This window comes from Panulirus ornatus, chromosome 67 (genome assembly GCF_036320965.1).
Source record: "Panulirus ornatus isolate Po-2019 chromosome 67, ASM3632096v1, whole genome shotgun sequence".
In the NCBI taxonomy this organism is placed as follows: Eukaryota; Metazoa; Arthropoda; class Malacostraca; order Decapoda; family Palinuridae; genus Panulirus; species Panulirus ornatus.
This window is the reverse complement of record NC_092290.1, coordinates 11,500,663-11,519,043: the sequence shown is the minus strand read 5'-3', so window position 1 is coordinate 11,519,043 and position 18,381 is coordinate 11,500,663. Positions and strand designations below refer to the sequence as shown.

At 41.9% G+C, this 18,381-nt stretch overlaps 1 protein-coding gene and 1 long non-coding RNA gene across 5 annotated transcripts in view; one reads left to right on the top strand and one right to left on the bottom strand.

Annotated features, from left to right (window-relative positions):
- LOC139747165 (uncharacterized) overlaps nucleotides 1-13,854 on the bottom strand; it is a 105,064-nt gene extending 91,210 nt beyond the window's left edge. For all 3 annotated transcript variants that reach the window (XR_011712325.1, XM_071659122.1, XM_071659123.1), the window contains exons 1-4: nucleotides 13,012-13,854; nucleotides 11,358-11,694; nucleotides 10,225-10,327; nucleotides 6,765-6,986 (exon numbers count right to left, since the gene is read on the bottom strand). Coding sequence is in view for 2 of the 3 variants with exons in the window: in XM_071659122.1 (XP_071515223.1) it covers nucleotides 6,765-6,986; nucleotides 10,225-10,327; nucleotides 11,358-11,694; nucleotides 13,012-13,504 (1,155 nt within the window). In the remaining variant the exon portion in view is untranslated. The remainder of the gene's footprint in view (nucleotides 1-6,764; nucleotides 6,987-10,224; nucleotides 10,328-11,357; nucleotides 11,695-13,011) is intronic.
- LOC139747167 (uncharacterized) overlaps nucleotides 1-18,381 on the top strand; it is a 57,382-nt gene that overhangs the window by 31,084 nt on the left and 7,917 nt on the right. The window contains exon 1 of one of the 2 annotated variants that reach the window (XR_011712326.1): nucleotides 16,846-16,938. The exons of the other annotated variant lie outside the window; for it this stretch is intronic. This is a non-coding gene — a long non-coding RNA (uncharacterized lncRNA). Of the gene's footprint in view, nucleotides 1-16,845; nucleotides 16,939-18,381 lie in introns of those variants that run through there. 2 annotated transcript variants of the gene reach the window in all.

Sequence of the window (18,381 nt, the reverse complement as noted above, 5' to 3'; positions counted from 1 at the left end):
GGGGACACGTCTCTCCAAAGTTCCACTGTGTAAGGAACTGTAATCACGTCTTTCCAAAGTTCCACTGTGTAAGGAACTGGAGTCACGTCTCGTTAACCACAGCTTAAGGATTCAGTACCTAGACTCAACACCCATTTCTTCCCACTTGTTCCGAATGTATTTGTCTTCAGCAGTTGTTCAGTAAATGAAATTGGTTTTACTGAACTTCTGATCAAGAGGATATCTGCTAGTTTGCAGATGATATAAACAACTGTGACGAGACATAGTCAGTGAATTTGCAACAACCATTTTCTTTATATCATCCAGGTGAGGCCTAATTCCCCCACACCCTCCCAAGTACGAACCCTTCTTTAGATATATATACATATGATATGATATATATATATATATATATATATATATATATATATATATATATATATATATATATATATATATATATATATATATATATATATCTCCATTGATGGTCAAGTCATTTAAATGACCGATGTGTCTGTGTATGTGAATTTCTTCTATATATATATATATATATATATATATATATATATATATATATATATATATATATATATATATATATATATATATATATATATAAATAATATATATATATATATATATATATATATATATATATATATATATTTTTTTTTTTTTTTTCAAACTATTCGCCATTTCCCGCGTTAGCGAGGTAGCGTTAAGAACAGAGAACTGGGCCACTGAGGGAATATCCTCACCTGGCCCCCTTCTCTGTTCCTTCTTTTGGAAAATTAAAAAAAATTGAGAGGGGAGGATTTCCAGCCCCCCGCTCCCTCCCCTTTTAGTCGCCTTCTACGACACGCAGGGAATACGTGGGAAGTATTCTTTCTCCCCTATCCCCAGGGATATATATATATATATATATATATATATATATATATATATATATATATATATATATATATATATATATATATATTTCTCTTTTTACAATCTTCATCTCAACCGACGCGTTAACAAGAACGTTTTGTGGTGAATTCCTTTCATCGTTCTAGTCAGCATGCTGGAGACTGAGACAAACCTGTGTAGGTTAGTCACATCAACCAAGCCTGGTGTACCTACACAGAAGAGTTCAATATCGACAATGGTGAGCATCATCATCACCAATGAACTATGAGTCTTCAGTTGTATTTGGGATGTCGACACGAACGCATACTTGTTCCTATATCATTTTCTCCTATACGAAGTATAGAAGTACTTCATATATATATATATATATATATATATATATATATATATATATATATATATATACACTTAACCGTATCACAAAAATATATTCATCAGTGGATGTGCCATTTTTTAGATCCCTAAATGCTCACGTAATTAACACAAGATGTATTGTTATGGTTTCCATAAGAACTGAGACCAATAGCCTACACTTGTCTTAGTCTTATGTGACGTACAGTCCTCACTTCTCTTTGTGAAACATTGTTTATAACGTATTTCTTAACGTTCTTACTAATCTTTGACGTGTTCGCATTCCCAATCATTTTCGTTCTTCATGTTGATTTTCGTATTTCATTATCATCATCGCAATTTATTTTCTTACGGTTCTCTGGTAATCATTTTTTTTTTTGACCTGCAAGTTCCCAGCATTTTTTTCTTTCTTTTTTTATTTTAATCTATGTATTTCATCAGACAGATGTTAATTCTTCATTTCATACGATCATACATTCAACATTTCTTCATACTCATGATACATCCTTCGTCTGACCTTACGTCTATGAGATGTTTTCCTTCATTTGAGTATTCTTCAGTCATTCCTAAACAGCTCTTACTGATGAAGAATATCATTCTCACTTATCTCTCTCATTTGGTCAGTTCCTCATCCATTTACGTAATCATCAATTCATCCATTTCACTGCATTCAAAATACGTTGTTTCCTTCCCCCCCTTTTTAAGCCTGTCTCTTAACCACATATTCTTCCAGTCTTTTATTTTGTTATCACCTTACCTCTCTTCTTAGTTCTCTCTTTCTCCTTTTCTATCAGCACCATTGCTTCTCCATTCTCCCATATCTTATTCATTCCGTGACTCATCTCTCTCTCATTCCATTCTTTCACTCATTTACTACATCGTTTGAATCTCCTTCTCTCTCTCTCTCTCTCTCTCTCTCTCTCTCTCTCTCTCTCTCTCTCTCTCTCTCTCTCTCTCTCTCTCTCTCTCTCTCTTCCATTCATCTATATTTTTGCTTCCCACTTCGATCTACTTCATCTAATCTTCGCTTATTTCTCCATCCAGTTTTACTCAGATGATTTTCTGGCACTCACGCCTTCGCAGTCGCAGGTTAATGGACGAACTGCTTGGGCGAACATTCTGAAAAAGCACAAAGGTGTCGAACCCTCTGTACTGCTCCACCATCCTTACATTCTCGCCTCCAACAGAGAGAGAATGTTCCCTTAAGAGCCTTCATTCCCACAAGACAACATACACCCGCACATCGCACTGGCCCACTAAATTTCTCTTCCTAATAAAACCCCGACAAGCTACGTATAGCCCGTGATACACAAGTGATATCTTTGGTTCACTTCAGCATAAAGGATGTGTGAAAGGTATATGCATTCAGAACCCTTTTAGGAACAGAATTAGTCCATTAGATAAAGGTTCTTCAGTCAGAAGAAACAAATTCATACAGACAACTGTACACTATACCTTTCTACTCTCCTCCATCACCATAGCCAAATCCAACTTACAAAAAAGAATCCAGACAATATAGAGTAAATCTCCGAGAATCGTAACAGAAGGCACTCAAATCACCAACAGAAATCACCTCATAGTAGGAGACCTTCATATTATCACCACAGACACATTTTGGTCAAGACAGACACACAATATTTTACCCCAGTCGCACATGATCCTACCCATCCTTGCTCTTTTTCCCCCACATCACAGACAACCCAGCGGCACCTCTACAACCAAATTCTCCACCAGACACTACTGACAGAGGTTGACCTATTCACAGACATTAAAAAGCTGCACCACAATCGTCATTGCCAACCCCCCTCCCTCACTCTGGCCAAGATAAACCCTTCCCATCTTCTACTACCCAGAGAAACGCTTGTCACGCTACTGCATCTTAGAACCCTGGCCACCATCCATCACTGCCTTCATACAAACGCAGACCTTCCTCCTAACGCTGTCACCTCCCACTGAAGACTATCCTTTCATCCTCTACCGCCCATCATCACCGTCTCAGTACTGACAAAACCAGTGCCTCTTCCCTCACTGAGACCGACCGGGGGGTTACGTGGCTGACGACTTGACACTCGTCGAATTCCCATAAAGTTATCGTGGTTCCATAACAACAAACAACAACAACAACAACAACAACCATGCCATAAGAGCAACTAGCCATCCTGGGAACTAACCATCTTAACCCTTAAAGCCATCCCAGCTTTCAATTATCAAAGCTCTCAGTTATCCCAGCTCGAATTCATCCCATCTTCCAACGATTCCAGCTCCCAACCATGCCAGCTCTCAAATATACGAACTCCCACGATCTAACTACTTCAACATCCAACCATTCCAGGCTTCATCTAACCCGGTTCCTGACCGTTCCAACATTCAGCTATCTAACCAATCAACCATCTCAAAGTCCCACTACCTAAGCTTCAAACATCCCAGCTTCCAAACATCCCAGCACCGAATTATCACGACCTTCCAACAACCCTAATAACCTTACTATCCCATTACTCAGCTTCCAAGATGAGGGAGCTTCTAAAAATCCTCATCTCTAGCCATTCTGCCACTCACCTAACCATCGACACATGCATAAACCAGTCTATCCACCTCCCTTACCTTCACATCCCCTTACAGTACACAGAGGTTTAGAAAGTTGAACGACAGCAGAGAAACTTTAAGGCACCAGTGAGTCCAGGAAATCCCTCCCGTACTGTACAAATAACGACTTACATACACATATATGACACGAACATCCATCCGTCCGTCACCCAAAACTATATTAGCCACCCATGCAAAACCACATCCTACTTACTGCCTCCACATTTATCAGTCTACCATGAAGCCACCACACATGAACTAGTTATCCACCCATCTCCCACAACACTCATATATCCATCCACCTGTCATGAAGTACTTCAACTCTCACTTATCCACTCACACCCCTCACTCACCTAACAACATCCTTTGCTTCAAGTTACCATCTGTATATCCATTCACCGCCTGGGAATTTTTATACTTTTTGCATATCTTGCCAACGCCTACTAATACATCCACCATCCACATATCCATCTACCTTCCTTTCAACTATCCACTGCCCCACATAACCACCCTCCACTTACAGATCCATCCCCTTGCAATACATTCACACACCACAAACATACACAACCCCCAAAAAAGAACTTAAAATCTATTGTTGCTTGAGTTAAGAAAGGGAAACAAACAGCAGGTTATCTTACACATCATATATCTGAGGAGCTGTACCGGCCACACATCTGTCACACATGTCCGTGCATCTGATCACTATCAAAATGTTCACTCATCGTTCTCACATCCATCCATAACCTACACATCCACCTAACCTAACCTAACGCATTCGTACAGTTAATTTCAAATGTACTCAGATATCAGTCCATAAATTTCAGATCCACCCACTCCCATGACCCATCCACAAAGCAGACATCCACCCAATAACCACACATACACACACACACACACACACACACACACACACACACACACGCACACACACACACACACACATCACCCACAAAGCCACCCATTCCACACACGCCCACCTACCACTCACAAACCCAGACATCCTCACACATCTACACACAGATCTTTTCACCCCTTCAATACCTATATGCCACCCAGACATCCGGACATCCACCCACTCCATCACATCAAGTCAACACTCCTATATCCACATACCACCCACCCATCCACTCACCTCCAGTGACTACACATCATTCACGTATCCAACCATCACCTACACATGCACACACAACCCACAAACCCACCAATCCACCTATCACCCACACTTCCATCCGTCCCTGCACACCCAACCATCTCCCACAATTCCACTTATCACCCACACATCTACCCCATAACCTGTATGTATCTACCCACCAACGTCCTCCTCAGTTCTACCAACCACGCACAAAACTACCCAAATCTATCTATTACCACATATCTACTTACGTTCTTCAGCATGTAAGTCAAGTGGTGAGCGCAACGTGTTAGCCCTACCGTAGGTATTCGTAGGTAGGTAGGAAGGTACCAACCACACATCCACCCAACGCCAGTAACCACCCAGCACCCGTACATTCATCCACTGTGTACACGTTCATCCATAGCCCGTACATGCACGGATGACCACTAATTCACCCATTGATCAATTTCTACTTATCTACCAATCACCTATATATCAACACAACTCACATATACACCCATCACCCATATAGTCACCCACCAACCGCTCATCCATCTATCAACCACACATTTACCCATCATCCACATTTCTATCCATCGCCAACCCATCATCCACCTATTCTCATACAATCCACACATCCATCCATCGTCTAGGCATCCATCTATCAAGCACAAATCCATCCATCACACACACATCCACCTGTAACCCCACATATTCCCATATAATCTAATGTCACGCGTCACCTTTCACCCACATTTCCACTCAGTCTCCCACTTATCCACATACAACGCAGACGTTCTTCCATCATCCACACATCTCCATCACCCATACATCCACCTATCATTCACATCTATCCATTACCCACTTATCTACATATAATCCACATGTCCCTCCACCATCCACACATTCACCCATCACCTACACATCTACCCTTTACCAACACACCGTCTATACATCCACCCATCATCCACACATCCACCCATCCCCAACACAAGTACCTATCACCACAAATCATCCACCCATCACCCACACATCCATCAATCATCAACACATCCACCTATCATCCACATATCCATCCATCACCAACACATGCACCCATCACCACAAATCATCCACCCATCATCCGCACATCCAGCCATCACCCACGAACGCACCCATCATCAACACATCCACCCATCACCAACACATCCATCAATGGCCACAAATCATCCACCCACCATCAGCACATCCACCCCTCATCCACACGTGCACCCATCATCCACACATGCACCCAATCACCAACACATCCACCCATCACCAACACTTGCACCCATCACCAACACATCCACCCATCACCAACACATCCACCCATCACCAACACATCCACCCATCACCAACACTTGCACCCATCACCAACACATCCACCCATCACCAACACATCCACCCATCACCAACACATCCACCATCACTCACACGTCCACCCATCACCAACACATCCACCCATCACCAACACATCCACCCATCACCAACACATCCACCCATCACTCACACATCCACCCATCACCAACACATCCACCCATCACCAACACATCCACCCAGCACCAACACATCCACCCATCACCAACACATCCACCCATCACTCACACATCCACCCATCACCAACACATCCACCCATCACCAACACATCCACCCATCACCAACACATCCACCCATCACCAACACATCCACCCATCACCAACACATCCACCCATCACCAACACATCCACCCATCACCAACACATCCACCCATCACCAACACATCCACCCATCACCAACACATCCACCCATCACTCACACATCCACCAACCGGTTCAGCCTTGCCAGCGTTCTCAAGGCTCCGTCGACGGGCGGCCAGTATCGCCTGCAGCGCCCTGTCCTCAATGGGCGGCTTGTTGGGGCGTGAATGGGCAGCAGGTGGGGCGGGAGGGTCAGTTCCACCTCCTCCACCTCCACCTCCTCCTCCTCCACCACTGGGCTTGGCGGCCTTGCCACCCTCCTCAGCTTCCTGCGCCACATACTGCTCCATCACCTGCAGTCGAGAAGGGGGAAAAGATAGAACCAATAACTCATATTAGTATGATCTACAGTGAGGAATTTCTTATGAGTTTACACGAACCCTGGACAAGACGTAGTTTGAGATTTATAATGTTACGTTTTGATGAATTGTTTCTCCAAAACTTTGGATAATGATTAATTTAATGATATAGAATTCTCCTAAGTATCTTTTCTTTATGCATTATTGATTTCTGTCCATAAGAATATTATGAGAATGTGCACACACACACACACACACACACACACACACACACACACACACACACACACACACACACACACACACACATAAATATATATATATATATATATATATATATATATATATATATATATATATATATATATATTGTGTGTGTGTGTTTTATAAGAGAGAAAGAATACTTCAAGCGCATTCCCCGCGTGTCGTAGAAGGCGACTAAAGGGGGTGGGAACAGGGGGGCTAGAAACCCTCCCCTCCTTGTATTTACCTTTCTAAAAGGGGAAATAGAAGAAGGAGTCACGCGGGGAGTGCTCATCCTCCTCGAAGACTCAGACTGGGGTGTCTAAATGTGTGTGGATGTAACCAAGATGAGAAAAAAAGGAGAGATGGGTAGTATATTTGAGGAAAGGAGCCTGGATGTTTTGGATCTGAGTGAAATGAAGCTCAAGGGTAAAGGGAAAGATTGGTTTGGGAATGTCTTGTGAGTAAAGTCAGGGGTTGGTGAGAGGAAAAGAGCAAAGGAAGGAGTAGCACTGCTCATGAAACAGGAGTTGTGGGGGTATGTGAAAGAGTGTAAGAAAGTACACTCTCGATTGATATGGGTAAAACTGAAAGTGGATAGAGTGAGATGGGTGATCATCGGTGCATATGCACCTGGGCATGAGAAGAAAGAGCATGAGAGGCAAGTGTTTTGGGAGCAGATGAGTGAGTGTGTTAAGAGCTTTGATGCAGGTGACCAGGTTATAGTGATAGGTGATTTGAATGCAAAATTGAGTAATGTAGCAGTTGAAGGTATAATTGGTGTACATGGGGTGTTCATTGTTGTAAATGGAAATGGTGAAGAGCTTGTGGATTTGTGTGATGAAAAAGAACTGGTGATTGGGAATACCTGGTTTGAAAAGAGAGATATACATAAGTATACGTATGTAAGTAGGAGAGATGGCCAAGGAGCATTATTGGATTACGTGTTAATTGATATTTATGTTGCTGAAGTCTAACAGAAAGATCCTTACCAGTCTGCCCAATATAAAACTTATCACGGTTTCTACATGGCACTTTATAGATGCACCCAGGAGAATTTTCTGGTGAGTTCCTGATTAAGATATTCTTTATAGTATTATTCTTGCCGAAGGCAACCTTTATATTAAAGGATTTAAGCAACATGGGAAGTAAAGTAAAATCATTATTAAAAGGGGGAACTGAAAGATTCTTGGTGTCAATGGGAGGTTTGGGCTCAACTTTATGAATTGAATTCTTTGCTAACTTAAGGGATTTATCAATGAATGATCTAAGGTACTTTAACTTAGATCCAATAGAATATATCTTCTCAAACTCATCATCAATATACTCTGGACTGCAAATATGTAATGCCCTAAGGAACATAAATTGAAATGATGATAATTTAACCGTCATGTTGAGATGAGTAATAATGGAAATATGAGCATACATTGGTAGGTTTTCTGTAAATGCTAAACTTAAACTTGTTTCCTTGCCTATGGATCATGCAATCTAAAATGGTAACATACCATTATCTTAATTTTTTACAGTAAATTTGATGGAAGGTAGTAAGTTGTTAAGTATGGGAGAAATGTTTGTAGATTTTCATTTGTTGGCCGAACACAAAGAACATCATCTACATACCTAAACCAAATAGCATTAGAAGGTAAGATATCCTTTAGTAAGTTTGTTTAAAAAAATTCCATATATAGGTTACTTAGTACAGGTGAATGAGGGTTACTCATTGCCATACCAAATTTTAGAGCATAATAATCTCTACTGAATTGAACTACACAGTCTTTTATACACAATTATATCACTTCGGTGAAAACAGACTTTGAAACAAGCTTAACAATATCAATGTTAATTTTGATTTCAAACTTGTTAGCTTTGATGTTTCCTCACTTTTCACAAAAGTTCCAGTTGATGACCTTTTAGAATATTCATTTGATGTTTTGGATGATATTCATTCAACTAGCGTCCCTTAGGACTTAGTGTTTGGCCTACTACTAGTTATATTCTAGTATGTAAATGATTTACGAAAGGAGGTGGAATCGTGTCTGAACATATTTGTTGATGATTTTTAAACGACAAAACCACAGTACAAGAGGGAATGCGAAATATGACAAAGAGACATGAAAAAGACGCAGTGGTTGTAGCAGCTGGTCGTGGAAATGAATAATGAAATTCAAACCTAAAGATACAGGATCATGAGGATAAGAGGGTTAGATCACACAGACCAGATAGTGAGTACCATAATGGGGGGAAACAAAAGACAAAGGTCACACCACTCTGAAGGGGATTCCCACGAGATGACATCATCTACAGAACTAGTCACGGAAGATAAAGGAGGCAAACTAAATTTTCGTCAGAGTCAAATATATCGCCAAGAGATCCATAGCTAGTGATGTGTTTAGGAAGACATATGCCACGCACAATCGATCTTAGACGCATCACACCACAATAATCTTTTCAGATTATCCGAGGAACCCCTTGAAGCTGCTGGAACAAAAAATGTTAAAAGAAATGAAGCAAGAATGGCAGAAGGAGTTAGGAAGAGAGAACGGAACCCCTCGATCTCCTACGAAGGATTAGAAAAGAAATGATGACAAGACAGGGCTTTTCTTGGAGGCATGATGATGATGATGATGATGGAACGCTCAGGTTGGAAGTAAGAAAAAGTCACGAACATGATGATGTAACAAATTAGAACAGGAGAAGTGTGCAGAGGAGGGCGTAGGGCTGCACTTCTCGAGCAACGAAGACATGGACAAGGTGGAAGAAACTCAGCGAGGAGGGAGGAAAGAAGAGTAGTGTTGGAATCTTTCAAGAAAGAGAATTACGAGTGTAGAGCTATCTCCTCATACACCCATATAGATAATATTGAATGTATGATAGCAATAGCATCAGCAGCAGCAGTAGTGGAAGTCTGTACATGGGTCAGCAGCTGCAACAGTTATATTAGCCGATATCCATCAGCACCAATGCACCAGCGTACACCACATCCACTGACCTTATCAGTTTCGGAAGTCTTGTTGATAATGGACTTGACCCGCTCGTCCAGGGCTGTGGGTGACCTCGGGTTGGGTGGGGTCGACCCTTCACTTGAAGGTGACCTGTGATATAAAGGTAAAACATGATAATCAGAGATAATCTTATAATCATACACTGATTACATCTTGAATTTTGATATGTTGATCAAGATGAGACGTCACTGGTAAATATAGATGTTAATTAAGTTGCCATGAAAATGTCCTCCTTACGTGAGGATAATGTGCGAGTATTTCAAATTGATCCATGATGGCCAATGCAAACCCAGCTACAGTCTTTGGTAGTTGACATTTCATACAAACACACAGACTAAAAACACATACTCAGCCACAGATGGTATCGAAGCGAGTTATGATAATGCATAGCTATCGCAAATGAAAAGACATAACAATGGTTTGAATCAATGATCACCCCATATTACTACAGTATAAAATCCTAACATTTATAACAAAAGCCTTTAAACTAAACCTTGAAATAAGATAACAAAATTCCCAAATTACAAAACAAAAGCCCAAAATCCAAGACAAAGTATTGGTAACTAACGTGAAAGCTACAATATCAGAAAAACAAAGCAATATTCTATATTTCACCAAAAACTAGTCACGATATTCAAAATAGGGCGCCAACACTTAGATACTAAAGCCCGACACTGAAAGAAGCCCCCGAGGTCCTTAGAAAAATTCTCAGACTCAAACCAAAGCTCTGATATCAAAAACAAATGCCATAGACAACAAAAGCCATTGGACACAACATAGTCCCAGCATTCATAATACAGCACCAGGACGAAGAACAGAGTCGCCAAATTCAAAACAAAAGCCCTAGACCGCAAAACAAAGCCACTGAGATGAAGAAAAAAAAAAAGAAGTGCACTAGTAACCAAAACAAAACCACAAAAATGAAGAAAAAAAGAGGTAAGTGCACTAGTAACCAAAACAAAACCACAGAAATGAAGAAAAAAAGAAGTAAGTGCTCTAGTAACCAAAACAGAACCACAAAAATGAAGAAAAAAAAGAAGTAAGTGCTCTAGTAACCAAAACAAAGCCCCCAGAGCTCACAGACATGCCTTATGATCCTAAACATTGTCTATAGCCTCACTTTCCGTCTCCTTGGTCTGGGGAGGCAGCGCGTGACCCTCCCTCAGGTGGAGCCAGCTTCGATCCCTTGGCCTGGGAGTCGCGCGACCCTCCAGACTTGCTCATGCCGTCGTCGCTGGAGGAAGTCTTGCGGCGAAGAACAATTACGCTTCTGTTCGAACTGGCTGGCGGTGTCCGTCGGAAGGCGCTAGGTGCTCGACTGGGGTTGCTAGGAGGCCTTTTGCGGACACTGGAAGGGTGTTGGTGTCTGCCTGAGGGCCGACTACTGTCCCCTTCGACACTGACTTTGTGCCTCTTGTGGCCAGGGTCGTCAGTTGATGACGTCCTCCTTCCCTGCCCTGAAACAATAAGGGATTCACATTGTAAAGAGAGGAAGTGATGGGAGGTAAAGCACGATATACACTAATTGAATAAAAGACTGTGCAATAAAGTACATATGTACAATCAAGGAATATTACTGAGGTCATGTACTTGATCTGAGCGCCCCGAACATGAAAGTTATGGACTTGGATTGTGTTGTCAGTGTAAATGATATTGTCATACTTGTGTCTTCTTCCTTATGTAGGAAGACATGTTGTTTCTGTTGTTCTTTTATCTCTATTTTCTCTTGTCCTTTCCAACATTCATAGCTTTGCATAATTCCTTCATTTTCATACATGAACCATGGTCTAATACATCCCGGTTATTCATTTAAGCTATTTATATCGTTCTTTTAAAAGGTTTTATAAAGTCAAAGGTTAAACAGACCAATCGTGTATATTTTGGGCCACTGTTTCTTTAAGTGGTTAGCGTTCTTATTTTAACAGGATTGTTAACATGTGGAATGCTTTGCCAGTTAGAGTGGTTGAAAGCAGTACTATGATTTCGCTTAAGCACAGACTTGATAAATACTTCCCTTCAAGTTCAAGTTCAAGACTTGTTCCTCCCTCGTCACAATGACAATTTGCAGCTTATTCTCTCTGAATTGTATGTATTCCTTCTAACTTTCACCAAACTCGTCTGTGAGTTTCTGATTTCATCTGATATCACAAACAAAGTTGGACTGAGTAATTGGTCTGTTGCTGTTTGAATTCTTTTGTATTCCTCTGTATTCTTTGTACTTACACGCGGTTTTCTATTTCTCCATCATTTGTGCAATACTTACATTAGCTTTGTGGCAGCACCTCTACCACTACTTACAGCACCACTGCAATCATCACAACTCCATTACAACTTCTACGGCACCACTACATAACTGTTGTGTCCTATGAAGTACTACTACGATCACTACAGCACCACTTTGACTACTACAGCATCTCTACATCTTTGGTGCATCCACCACACCACCACTGAACCCACTACAATAAGTAACAAAGTCACTGCACCCATACAAAACCACTTAAACACACTACAGACTGGTACATCCATTACATCACATGTACACTCAAGATATCACAGGACGTATTACAGCACCACTTCATATCCTACAGCACCACTTCATATCCTACAGCACCATTCCACATTGTAATATGTCAATCATAACACACGTCACTCATTTCCGCGCCACCAAAGTATGACTATAACTTGTACATCACCGTCATTACTATACACACATTCATTACGTTCTACAACTCCTACAACTGCTGCTTCAGGTTCTAGTGTTCAGCTGCACTTACTGACGAGCGAAGGTATGGGGGAGGAGGCCTTTGGCCCAGGCGTGTCCAGCTGCTGTCCGGAGGCCACACTGACGATCCTGGCGCCTCCTGATCGCCCCGCCCCTCCAGAGGTCGTCCCGCCCACTTCACTGGCCACGCCCACGCCCGTGACCTGGCCGCCGCCCACCCGTCCGGCAGTACCCTCCTCCCTGACACCATCTGCAGCTGCCCCGTTGCTGCAGCTGCTGTTCCCTTGACCGTCTTGGCTTTCCCTACTTCCTGTCTCTACGTCTTGCTGCCCTCCTCCCTCCCCAGGTGTTTCATCTTCTCCCTCGTTCTTCACTGCTGTGGAGGGAAGCAAGCGACCTTTGGTCAAGTCCTTGGCGCCCAGGAGACCCACTTTGACATTGCGCCACAACAGTCGGTCTCGTTTCTTCTGCAGGTTCCCCTCCTGGACCTCTTGCTCCTCTGCAGGAGCCGGGGATAGCACAATCACCTCTACGTGACCTTCCATGACCCACTCTGCTGGCGAAGTACTCCCTCAGTTATCTGGTTTCGATAGGTCTAGTATTGCCCTTGGGCGCTAAGACCCTGAGAAGATCTGTGTCACTTATTATTGCTCATCCCATTTCCTGGACTCGAGTCTCCACACCATTGATCAGCTTTTAACACCAACGATCAGTGTCATTTGTCACTTCCTTCGGTCACATAAGCACATTTATTTGTCACAGGTTCTCATTTAGCAACAATCTTCACGACGCATTATGGCCATATGTCTTCGTTCAAACATCCATAACATTAGGCCACGCCTACAACACATGAAACCCGGACTGTGAGCAATTTTACAATAAAATCTCGTGGGTTTTTGTCTCAGTCTGCGGGGATTTGAAAGGTAACCATGGCAACGACTTAGAAACAACATGGTTCCCGGTGTAGCAGATAGATGGCAGCACGCAACATTGATCGGAGGCGGGAATAATGACTGCGTTCAAAGAATCTGTGACTATATTTTCACCCTTATGAATGGCAATGGTAAGGTATATTTTCGGCAGCCTCCCTGCACTGCGAGAGAATTCTGTTTATGATAAAGTGTGGCTGGTATTAATTATCTTTAAACATTCCTCAAGGAAATTAACTTCTACAGGCTAAATACTAGGAGGAGGTACACATCTGAGACGCACTGTATCTCTCCTTTGATAACTCGTAGTTTTTCCCTCATACCTGGAGAGCCAGTGGTCGATTTACAACCTCCGGCAGGCGAGTGTGTGATGGCATACTGTCAGCCATGTAATGACGAGCTGGCTGGCAACGGGAGGACGACTGAGGCCGAAATAATCAAATAATCACGTTTCCTTTATACGTAAATCACTGTTTGAGATGAAAAACCATCGGACATAGAAATGTAGATAGCTAGACTAGCTAAAGTGATATTCCACGTGAGATATTCGTGTATCTATCACAATAGAAAGAATTATCAGTCGTGATTCTTTTCCTTTCAGAAAAGATTGCTCCGTAACCCTAGTTATAGCGAAGATGCGCTTAGTCTAACTGACATGGAACAGTTCAAACGCATGTTCGCTAAAAACCAATAGTGTCGATGATGTGTTGGAGATGAGTATGTGGTGAATGTTGAGGTGTTGTGGAGCTAGGCTTGCCTTGCCTTGTCTGGTTGTACCAACAGTCTCTGAAATGTGTATAGGTTCAATGAGAACTTAGTGAAGATAGTTAGTTGGATAGTATCACAGCTGAATTTCTTAAGATAGGGATAACCATGTTGTCTGACTGGTTAGTTAGGATTTTCAATGTGTGTATGGATCATGGTGAGGTGCCTGTGGATTGGCGGAATGCATGTATCGTGCCATTGTATGAAGGCAAGGAGGACAAAGATGGGTGTTCAAACTGCAGAGGGACAATATTTTTGAGTGTACCTGGTATGTTGAATGAGAAGGTGATGACTCAGAGGGTGAAGTCATGTACAGAGCAACAGACTGGGGAAGAACAATGTGGGTTCAGAAGTGGTATTGGATATATTGGTCAAGTGTTTGCCTGAAAAAAGAAATGTATCTGAGAAATGTTTGGAAAGACAGAAGGGTCTGTATGTGTATTCATGAACCTGGAGAAAGAATATGATAGGGTGGATGGACTTGCCTTGTGGAAAGTCTTTTGAATATATGGCGTGGGAGAATAGCTGTCAGAAGCAGTGAGAACTTATTTTTATCAAGGGTGTAAGGCATGTATACGAATAGGGAAATACGAGAGTGAATGGTTCCAAGTTGAGTCTTGTCGACGGTTAGGGGCATATCACTGAATGGTCGAGATTATCATTGTAGTCCTTATATTCATGAGAGCTGTAGCCCTCTCATTCCTCACAGAAAGTCAGTTCATCATTTTCAGTAACGGAATGGCATGAAAAATAAACTCAGAACTCTTCCTTAACAAGGATGTTCCTTACAGATAACTGAGGGACACTTTTGGCCAGTTCTGGCTCCCAGAACCAGTTCAACACACTCTCTTCTGCTCTCTCAACCACACACTTTTTATCATCACACATCTCTCTCTTACCCTTTCATTTCTTACTTGATCAAACCACCTCACACCCCATATTGTCCTCAAACATTTCATTTCCAACAAATCCACCCTCCTCCGCACAACCTTATCTATAGCCCATGCCTCGCAACCCTATAACATTGTTGGAACCACTATCCCTTCAATCATACCCATTTTTTGCTCTCCGAGATAACGTTCTCGACTTCCACACATTCTTCAACGCTCCCAGAGCCTTCGCCCCCTCCCCCACCTTGTGACTCATTGCCGCTTCCATGGTTCCATCCGCTGCTAAGTCCATTCCTAGATATCTAAAACACTTCACTTTCTCCATTGAAACTTAACTCCCAATCAACTTGTTCCTCAACACCACTGAACCTAATAACCTTGCTCGTATTCACATTTAGTGCCTGAGGACTGGTGGAATGTATGCATAGTGCCACTGTACAAAGGCAAAGGGGATAAGAGTGAGTGCTCAAATTACAGAGGTATAAGTCTGTTGAGTATTCCTGGTAAATTATATGGGAGGGTATTGATTGAGAGGGTGAAGGCGTGTACAGAGCATCAGATTAGGGAAGAGCAGTGTGGTTTCAGAAGTGGTTTAGGATGTGTGGATCAGTTGTTTGCTTTGAAGAATGTATGTGAGAAATACTTAGAAAAACAAATGGATTTGTATGTAGTATTTATGGATCTGGAGAAGGCATACGATAGGGTGGATAGAGATGCTTTATGGAAGGTTTTAAGAGTATATGGTGTGGGAGGTAAGTTGCTAGAAACAGTGAAAAGTTTTTACCAAGAATGTAAGGCATCTGTACGAGTAGGAATAGAGGAAAGTAATCGGTTCCCAGTCGGTTTGCGGCAGGGGTGTGTGATGTCTCCATGGTTATTCAATTTGTTTATGGAGGCTCAGGTCTTATAAACATAATTACCAATTCATATAAGCAACAATGAAACGAAAATAAAAAGGATATATGGTTTTTGAACCATGAAAAGAAATTTGTGTTATCTAACAAAATGTCAAGTTTATATTACGTTATCCATTGCTAAAGCAAAACATGATATCTATATTACACAAACTATTATAAAGGACTTATTCCCTGCAGAAATTAAGGCAGATTTAAATATCTTAGAATTACCTTAAAGTTTCCCGTTTTTTTCTTGTACTTTAGGTTATATTTCCCGTTTTCTAATAGTTCTTAATCGCTCCTCCAGATGGCGTTACTGCAAGCATTACAAAAATTAGTATGACATAGTCTTTTAATTGCGCTTCTTTCTATCTGTTTCTCTCTGAGCACGGCCGCTATTTGTAGTCTTCTCTGTGTCGCCTCCCATGGCGGATGTGTTCCTACGCTCTGTATTTCAAGTCTGCGTTGCCTAATGTAGTTGTGTCTACACGTCTTTTCGGTAAGTCAGACTTTATCTAGCGCTATGGCAATGTTTCTGTGCATTTTTCCTTAAAGTTGGCTTCCTTGAGCTTTTATTCCGCATATAAATACGGAGGAAGGATTACACTTCTAGCTTAAATACCATTTTGGTTTCGTTTAGAATGCCATGATCAACTCTCAGCTTTCCTATCTTCCATTAACCATCACTGCTTTCATTGGATTATTCACGTATATCTAAATTTGGCGTCGTCTGTTTATTAATGTTAGATATATGTGAAGTGCTGCTTCTGGTATCCTTGTATGTTCATTGTCTTCTATCTGTAGGGCAGTGTTTATTTGGTATTATTCACTCGGTGAAGTGTTTACAAAGGAAGTGCTTTTAAAACTTAATGCAATACTTTGGTATTTGTTCGTATTCTTAGGGCTGGGATCAGGGATAAACATAATGAGAGACGCCAGTCAGGCAAGCCACCACTGCTCCCTAGCGGCGGTAGCCATAACTACATGCGCAGTGACATTGCGCAGAGCAATGTGCAGTCGTAACAGTTACGACCACAGTCTCTTACCAGGTACTGACGTGTACGGAGCTGTTGCCCTTCTTTCAGAGCTTTGTTGTAGCTATCATCCCTGCGTTGTCGCTATCCTTACTTTGTTTTGAAGGGTTTTTTTTTGAAAGTTATTGTTCATCAATATTTTTCTATAAGGTTTTATGGAAAATTGATCTTTCATTGACGGATGTCCGCAGAAGAACTCCCTCTGGCCTTTGTACGACCGGCTCCGCCCTGAAACCTTTTTGTGCATGAAACAAGTGCCTGATCTTTTTTTTGATGGGTAGCTAGTTTTTTTTTCCACTGTCTGTGGTGGTTTGCCACCGCAGAATTTTGGGGTTAGGCCCCTTTTGGATGGACCCAGAAGAGCCATCCGCTGCCCCCATAGAAGATAATGCTGACTGACGCTACATTAAAAGTAGGGATGCTGATTCTGTTTTAGGTTCATGCGACTGGAGCAACGACTCTTGCCTCCCTCAATCCATTTTTAATCAGGAAGGTCATTGATGGATGGTCTGGGCATGTTGAAACGATCAGGAAACTAGTTAGTGGTGATTTTGCTAATAAGTTGACGAAACAGGTGTCGGAACTACTTTAGTTGATGGAGTTCTATATTCATGACGTGGTCTTGATACCCATTGCCATGAATTCATGCAGGGGAGTCATCTACTGCACTGATGTCATGGATATGTCAGAGGACGACACTGTGAAGGAACTGGCAAACAAGGACGTTATCGCAACCTGGTTCATCAGACGTTATCGCAACCTGTTTCATCAGACGTTATCGCAACCTGGTTCATCAGACGTTATCGCAACCTGGTTCATAACAAAATTTGTCCATGGCGAACGACGTGAACTCCCATGTTTAACCTAACCTTTGGGAAAATTCGGCTACCGGACAACATCTCTATTGG